We start from the raw sequence: 7673 nt of genomic DNA, 5'->3' as shown, positions 1-7673 counted from the left end.
GTGGGGCTGCCCCATCCCTGGGGGTGCTGGGGCTTGGATGGGGTTTTGGGCTGGGGGAGGGGGTCCCAGTTTCAGCTCATGGGGTGCTTTGGGCTGGAAGGGCCCCTTGGAGGCATCAGGTTGGAACTGGGTGATGCCCAAGGTGGGAAAGGAGGAAACGTTTGGTGGGAGAGGAGGAAGAGTTTGTGTCCATGGTGCTGTGGGTCAGGGTTGGGGTTTGGGGAGGGGTTGGGGGGTCCCTGAGGTCCTCACCTGGGCTGTGTAGGGGTAGGACTCCTCGGAGTCGATGCCCTGGTTGTCGATGATGTACTGGAAGGCGTTGGTCATGAAGCCCCCGCTGCAGCCCTGGTTCCCGTAGGTGCTGGAGCAGTCGATGAGGTTCTGGGCGCTCAGAGCCACCAACTTCCCAGTTTTCAGCTTCACCTGGGCCTCCAGAGCTCCCACGGCACTGAAAGCCCAGCAGGACCCACAGGAACCCTGGGGAGAAAGAAGCCCTGCAGATGGTCAGGGTGCTGCCCCTACCCCCATCCCCCCAAAAAAGAAATAAAAGGGGGGGACTGAGACCCCAGGGAGGTCCGAGGAGAAATTCCCACCTGGTTCTTCACCTCGGTGACACAACCCTGCTCCCTCCAGTCCATCCTCTCCGGGAGCTGATCCCGGCTGTGCCAGCGGGATGGGGACGTCCCCACCTTCCTCTGAGCAGCAACCTGGAGCCCGGTCAGCAGAGCTGAGACCTCCCTGCTGGTCTGGGGGGGAGAGGGGCTCAGGGGGGAGCTCAGGAGGGGCTCAGGGGGCGCTCCTGGAGCTCCTGGAGCTCCCACCTGGCATCTCCTGATGGGAAAGGGCAGAACAGGGAGAACCCCCAAAGATTCACCCCAGCCCAGCTGGGAGATGGTGTTGAGCAACACCCTGACATAGGAACCCCAACACCCCAACCAACACAGGGACACCCCAACACCCTAACCCAGGGACACCCCAACCCCCCAGCCTAGGGAGATCCAACACCCTAACAAAGGGACACCCCAACACCCTGACCCAGGGACACCAACACCCCGACACAGGGACACCCCAACCTGGGGAGATCCAACACCCCAACCCAGGGACACCCCAACCCAGGGACACCAACACCCCAACCAACACAGGGACACCCCAACACCCTGACCCAGGGACTCCAACACCCCAACCCAAGGACACCAACACCCCCAACACCCCAACCAGGGACACCCCCCAGGGACACTTTCCAGGCAGGTCCCACCCCACAGGAACGTGGGAGAAGTTCGTCCGTGGTGTCCGTGCCCCTCTGGGAGGGTCCTTGGTTGGTCGCCCACCCCTCACCCCCTCATCCCCCCAAGGAGCACCCCAAGGAGCACCCCAAGCCCCTCTCGGCAGCACCCACCATGTCTGCCAGGTGGTTCATGCCCAGCTCGTAGGAGTGGAGCCCCAGGGACTTCTCCAGGTTGTGCAGTGTCACCAACCTCAGGTTCTTCTCCCAGGTGGCACGTCTGGCCCCTTCCTCCACCTGAAACCAAACCCAACCTCCTGGGACCTCCACAGACACTTCCCACCCCCCACCCCCCAAAAAAAAAACAAAAGAAAAAAAAATTACAAAATAAAGTTGCTGGGAAGTTCCCCCCCTGGCAACAAAACCCAACAAGGGGTGGGGCAGAACCCTCCCTGGTGGCACCACCTTGGACCTTGGGCTCTGCTGTCCCTTCCCCCCCCCCAGGATCCCAAGTTTCCAGGTCAGGAGATGCCCCCCCATCCCCAACCCCCCCTTTTCCCTGCTACCTGGTGGGGATATTCCTTGCCATAGGCTTTTTTCCAGAGCTTCCAGTGCCAGTCCAAGGTGGGGTCATGGTGTCCCAGTGCCACCGCGGCCAGGAAGGTGACAGCAAGCAGCAGCTTCATCCCGTCCTGCTGGGATGAGGAATCCTGGGTGAGGAGCCGTGCTGGGTGAGGAATCCTGTTGGGTAAGGACGGTGATGCCATCCCCCAGCAGGACACCTCGGAGGGGTTTCTACCAGAGGGTGATGCCACCAACCACGTAGGTGACACCACCGAGCTCCCTGGCCCTGCTGTCACCTCCCCGGGGAAAAAAAAAAAATCAAATATCCCAGAGAATTTCCCTCGAGGAGGAGGAGAAACCCCCCAAGCCTTGGGGACAGCAAGGGACACGGCCAGGTCTGGTCCCAGCCCTGATGCAAGGAGCCCCCCGGGGCAGAATTCTTTCCCAACGCCTTCAAGAGCAGCAGCAAAACCTCACCTGGACCCCCCCACGCCAACCCCCCTCCTGCTGATGTGTCACCCGTGGGAAGGGACCCAAAGCCCCAGGTGTGTCCCCCCCCATCCCAGAAGCTGCTCCGTGGCTTTAGAGCCTCCCCACCCCCTCCCCCGAGACGCATTCGCCCTACCTGAGAACTTTGGGTGGTGGGCACCGAGCCCCCTGGGGTGGGTGTGGGTGTGTGGGGGGGGTGTGGGGACACCTTGGGGACAAAGGCAAAAAGCTCCAAGTGGAGGAGGATGGAGAGGGAGGTGGGGGCTGAGGCTCTCGTGAGAAATCACGAGTCAGGAAATGGGGAGACTTCGGAGATTTTCGTTTTCACTTCTGCCCAGGAGGTGGCAAAGGGCCAGGGTCACGGGGCTGGGGCCAGGAGGAGCTTCGGGACCATCAAGGGAGCTCCCGAGGGAAAAGTCTCCCTTTTCCTGGGGTTTTTTTAATTTTTTTTTTTTTTTTTTTTTTTTTTTTTTTTAAGATACCCCGGTGGGATGGAGCTGGGTGGGAGAACCCGGACTGAAGGTTCTGGGGGTGCCTCCATCTGGTTTGGAGCTCCCAGACAGGGAACGGTGTGGATTCCCATGGAGGAAGGGGGAGGGGGGGTCATTCCTCCTGGTTCTGGAGCTCCAAAGGAGGCAGCAAGGAACCATCTGGAGCAGGAGGAAAGGAAACCAAGAGCTTTGAAGTCATCTGCTGGAGGACTGGAAGGGTTTGGGATGAGGATGTGGAAATCATCAGCTGGTGGCAGAACTTCCCAAGGGAACATCCCTGAGAGGGATGTGGGGGGGTGAATCCCAGGGATAAGGGGGGTTGGGGATGATCCTGGGGGCTGAGCTGCTGGAGAACCTCAAAGGAATCCCCTGGGATGGGGAAAAAGGTTGGAATGAGTGGTGGCATCTCCAGGGCTTGGCCTGAAGGGGAAGGACCCTCCTGGGGGCTTCCCTGCCATGGAGAGGACAGGGAAAAGAAGCAAATTCCCCAAATTCCCTGGATTTCCACACTGGAAGGAGCCAGAGCCAGCAGGGAGACCCCAGCCCCAGGGGGAGGGATGAGTTTTTGGGTGTCCCACCAGCTTTTTGTCCAACAAAACCGATCCCTGAGTCCATCGAGGTCCCTTCCACCCCTAAGAGACACCCAAGGAGTGTCTGGAACCCTCTTGAGATCCCCTGGAGGTTTTGGTGTCCCAGTTTGTCCCAGTTTGTCCCCACCCCTGGAGCTGGTGACGAGAATGTGGTGATTCACACCCCCCCCAGGAGGTGATGGAAGGAGAGGGAACCACCAACCCTTGGACAACTTCCCCAAAATGGGGACAAACGGGGCCAACCCGGGGGGGGGTGACCCCGTGAGGGGGGGGATGGACCTTTCCCCACCCCCCCCCCCACCAACCCAGGGGGGATTCAGCTCCCGGGACCCCCCCTGAGATCCCTCTGAAGTGGGGGGAGAAATCTGGACCCTTTTTTTTTTTTTTTTTGGGGGGGGGCATCGTTTTAAAAGTGCCCATCAGAGGAGCAAGGGGGGGGTGGAAGGGACCCCCCCGAGCCCACCACAAAGATCCCCAGAGTCCCCCAGCCCCAGGAGGAGCCTTTATTGGGAAGGTGAAGGGGTTGGGATCATGGGGGGGACCCGGGGGGTCCTCTGAAGGGGGGGTGGGGATGATGATGATGTTCCAGGGATGATGATGATGATGATGATAATGATGATGATGATGATGATGATGATGATGATGATGATGATGTTCCAGGGGGGGTTTCTCCTCTCTCACATCTTGGGGAAGCTGGCCAGGTTGGCCACCCCGCAGGCGTTGTTCATGTTCCGTGCCAGGAGGACGTAACCCTTGGAGCCCCACTCCTCACCCCAGCTGTGGGGAGGAAATGGCAGAGACATTGGGAGAGACCTGGGGGATCCCATGGGGGATCCCTGGAACTCTTGGTGGATCCCATGGTGGATCTCCTGGAGTCCATGGTAGAGCCCCTAGAGCCCTAGATGGGATCCCTGGACCCTTGGTGGATCTCCTGGGCCCATGGTGGATCCCTGGAACTCAGGGTGAATCCCCTGGAACCCTTGGTGGATCCCCTGGACCCACGGTGGATCCCCTGGTGGATCCCTGAATCCCTTGGTGGATCCCCTGGACCCATGGTTGGTCTCCTGGAGCATCCCTGGGACCCTTGGTGAATGGATCCCATGGTGGACCCCCTAGAGCTCTTGGTGGATCCTCTGGACCCATAGTGGATCCCTGAATCCCATGGTGGATCCCTGAATCCCATGGTGGATCCCTGGAGCCCCTGCTGGGTCCCTGAATCCCTTGGTGGACCCCCTAGAGCCCTTGGTGGATCCCCTGGAGCATCCCTGAATCCCATGGTGGATCCCTGGAGCCCCTGCTGGATCCCTGGAGCCCCTTCTGGGTCCCTGAAGCCCCTGGTGGATCCCTGAATCCCATAGTGGATCCCGGGATCCCTTGGTGGATCCCTGGAGCCCCCAGCAGCCCCCTCCTCACCTGTTCTTGATGATCCAGTGCTTGGTGCCCTTCTGGGAGCCGTAGCCCACGGCCAGCACCGCGTGGTTGATGTTCTCAGCGTTGCAGCTCTCGTCGTAGTAAACCCCTGGGGTGGGGGTTACATTCGTTCAGCCGTGCCTCAGTTTCCCCTGAGGAACCCTCTGACTCCCCCTCCCCTCGCCCCCTCACCCCGGCTGTAGAACTGGAAGGAGGGCAAACTGGCATCGATGCCCACCGAGATGGGCCCGATCCTGGCCACCGCCCTCTTCAGAGCCTTCTCGTTGCCCGGGGGGATCTCTCGGTAGCCACGGCACTTGGCTGCCTTCCCGCTGGGCTTGTACATACAGCGCTCGTCCTGCGGGGGGGGGTGGGAGGTGATGAGGGGGATAATGAGGGGGGATAATGAGGGGGATGATGATGAGGAGCAGGGTGATGATGAGGGGGATGATGAGGGGGATGATGAGGGTGTTAATGAGGGTGTTAATGAGGGTGTTAATGAGGGCTCCCAGCCCGGACCTGCCCGATGTAGGGGTAGGAGTCCTCGGAGTCGATGCCGCGGTTCTGGTGGACGTAGGCGAAGGCGTTGGTCATGAACCCCCCCCCGCAGCCCTCGTTGGTGGCCACGCAGTCCACGAGGTTCTGGGGGCTGAGGGACAGGAGCTGCCCCGTCTTCTTCTTCAGCTGCCCCTCCAGGGCACCCACGGAGCTGAAAGCCCAGCAGGAGCCACACTGGCCCTAAAGGGGACACCACGGGTGACACCGAGGGGACGGGATGGGTGACACCAAGGGGACACCAACCCCTGGCCCCCCCTCACCTGGTTCTTGACGGGGGTCACGTACCCCTTCTTCCTCCAGTCCACGGCCGCAGGGACCCTCTCAGCCCAGTTGGGGACAAAGAGGGTCCCGTTGGGGCGCTGGTGGCCGGGGGGGACCCTCAGCCCCGTCATGGTCCTCACCACCTCCTCGCTGGTCTGGGGGGGGGAGCAGCACCCGAGGGGGCTCAGTGCCCTCTCAGCCACTCCATTAATGTCCCCCCTGATGTCACCGTGTCCCCAGGTGTCACTCACCATGTGTCCCCCCCCAGGTGTCACTCACCGTGTCCCCAGGTGCCACTCACCATGGTCCCCCCCCAGATGCCACTCTCCATGTCCCCAGGTGACACCATATCCCCAGGTGACACTATGTCCCCCCCAGGTGCCACTCACCATGTCCCCCCCCAGGTGTCACTCTCCGTGTCCCCAGGTGCCACTCACCATGTCCCCCAGATGGTTCATGGCCACCTGGAAGGTGTGGAGGCCCCGGGCGTGCTCCAGGTTGTGCTTGGTGATGTATTTCAGGTTCTTCTCCCAAATCATCCTCCTCACCCTCTCGTCCTCCTGCACCACGGGTGGGGGGGGGACAGGACACACACTGAGTCCCCAGGGCCACCACCACCCCCTTGGGGTCACCCCGGTGTCCCCACGGTCCCCACCTGCCCTGGGTACTGCTTCCTGTGGGTTTGCTTCCAGAGGTCCCATTGGGCGTCCAGCTCGGGCTGGGGGTGGGGTTGGGCCCCCCCGGGGACCACCAGGAGGGCGAGCAGGGTGGGCACCCACATCCTGGGGCAGGGGACAGGAGCAAAGGGGATCCTGCCCCCCCCCCATTCCCAACGTGCCTCAGTTTCCCCTCTCCCAACCGGGATCCTTTCCCCCCCCCCTCCCCATTCCCACCGTGCCTCAGTTTCCCCTCTCCCAACCAGAATCCTTCCCCACCCCCCGCCATTCCCACCGTGCCTCAGTTTCCCTTCTCCCAGCTGAGATCCCCCCACCCCATTCCTCAGTTTCCCCTCTCCCAACCAGCATCCTTCTCCCCCCCAATTCCCACCGTGCCTCAGTTTCCCCTCTCCCAACCGGGATCCTTCCCACCCCAACCCCATCCTTCCCTCCCTCCCCCCCCCCAATCCCCACCGTGCCTCAGTTTCCCCTTTTCCCACCTCTCCCAGCCGGGATCCCTCCCGCCCCATTCCCGCCGGGTTCCGATTCCCTGGGGTTGCCCCCAGCCCCATCCCCACCTCCCGGGGGGTCCCGTGTCCCCCCCTTACCCGGACACGCTGCAGGGGGGGCTCAGGGCGGGCGGGGGGCGCGGGAGCCGCTTTTATGTCCGCGGGAGGGAGCGGAACGAGGGTGGAAAATGTTGGCGGAGTTTTGGGTCGGGACCGGGGGGGGAAAAGAGGGAGGAGGAGACGGGAGGGGAGGAGGAGGAGGAGAGGGGGGGACACGGGGGGGGACGCGGAGTCTGCGCGTGATGCTGCGGGGACAAGCGCTGAGTCAGGGCTGGGGACAGCGGGGACAGCAGGGACAGCAGGGACAGGGGCTGCCCTGGGGACATCTCCTGGTTTAGGGACATCTCCTGCCCAAGGGACACCTCCTGCCCTGGGGACATCTCCTGGTTTAGGGACATCTCCTGCCCAAGGGACATCTCCTGCCTTGGGGACATCTCCTGCCCTGGGGACATCTCCTGCCTTGGGGACATCTTCCTTAGGGACATCTCCTGATTTAGGGACATCTCCTGCCTTGGGGACATCTCCTGCCCTGGGGACATCTTTCTTAGGGACATCTCCTGCCTTGGGGACATCTCCTGCCCTGGGGACATCTCCTGGTTTAGGGACATCTCCTGCCGTGGGGACACCTTCCTTAGGGACATCTCCTGTTTTAGGGACACTTCCTGCCCAAGGGACACCTCCTGACTTGGGGACATCTCCTGCCTTGGGGACATCTCTTGCCCTGGCGACATCTTCCTTAGGGTCACCTCCTGATTTAGGGACACCTCCTGCCCTGGGGACATCTCCTGACCTGGGGACATCTCCTGATTTAGGGACATCTCCTGCCTTGGGGACATCTCTTGATTTAGGGACATCTTCCTTAG

At 61.7% G+C, this 7673-nt stretch overlaps 2 protein-coding genes across 7 annotated transcripts; both read right to left on the bottom strand.

Moving 5' to 3' along the window:
- Nucleotides 1-189: 189 nt before the first annotated feature.
- Nucleotides 190-2540, bottom strand: LOC103538257 (cathepsin S). Of its 5 annotated transcripts, none has more exons than XM_030465142.1 (5): nucleotides 2412-2540; nucleotides 1789-1963; nucleotides 1397-1519; nucleotides 594-746; nucleotides 190-477 (listed from the first exon to the last, which is right to left on the bottom strand). In XM_030465142.1, exons 2-5 carry the CDS (start codon nucleotides 1906-1908, stop codon nucleotides 205-207), a joined length of 669 nt encoding a protein of 222 aa, XP_030321002.1. In that variant the 5' UTR covers nucleotides 1909-1963; nucleotides 2412-2540; the 3' UTR covers nucleotides 190-204. The 5 variants fall into 5 exon arrangements, with proteins under 5 accessions (XP_030321002.1, XP_030321006.1, XP_030321003.1 ...); XM_030465146.1 differs by having other exon boundaries at nucleotides 190-345; XM_030465143.1 differs by having other exon boundaries at nucleotides 1789-1932.
- A 1482-nt stretch (nucleotides 2541-4022) lies between these two features.
- Nucleotides 4023-7017, bottom strand: CTSK (cathepsin K). Of its 2 annotated transcripts, none has more exons than XM_030465032.1 (8): nucleotides 6850-7017; nucleotides 6241-6397; nucleotides 6023-6145; nucleotides 5585-5740; nucleotides 5286-5504; nucleotides 4959-5124; nucleotides 4770-4875; nucleotides 4023-4133 (listed from the first exon to the last, which is right to left on the bottom strand). In XM_030465032.1, the coding sequence occupies exons 2-8, from the start codon at nucleotides 6364-6366 to the stop codon at nucleotides 4034-4036; spliced, it is 996 nt and encodes a 331-aa protein (XP_030320892.1). In that variant the 5' UTR covers nucleotides 6367-6397; nucleotides 6850-7017; the 3' UTR covers nucleotides 4023-4033. The 2 variants fall into 2 exon arrangements, with proteins under 2 accessions (XP_030320892.1, XP_030320893.1); XM_030465033.1 differs by having other exon boundaries at nucleotides 6241-6367.
- Between the last annotated feature and the right edge of the window lie 656 nt (nucleotides 7018-7673).

Source organism: Calypte anna, chromosome 25 (genome assembly GCF_003957555.1).
Source record: "Calypte anna isolate BGI_N300 chromosome 25, bCalAnn1_v1.p, whole genome shotgun sequence".
NCBI lineage: Eukaryota > Metazoa > Chordata > Aves > Apodiformes > Trochilidae > Calypte > Calypte anna.
This window is presented reverse-complemented; position numbering and strand designations above follow the sequence as displayed.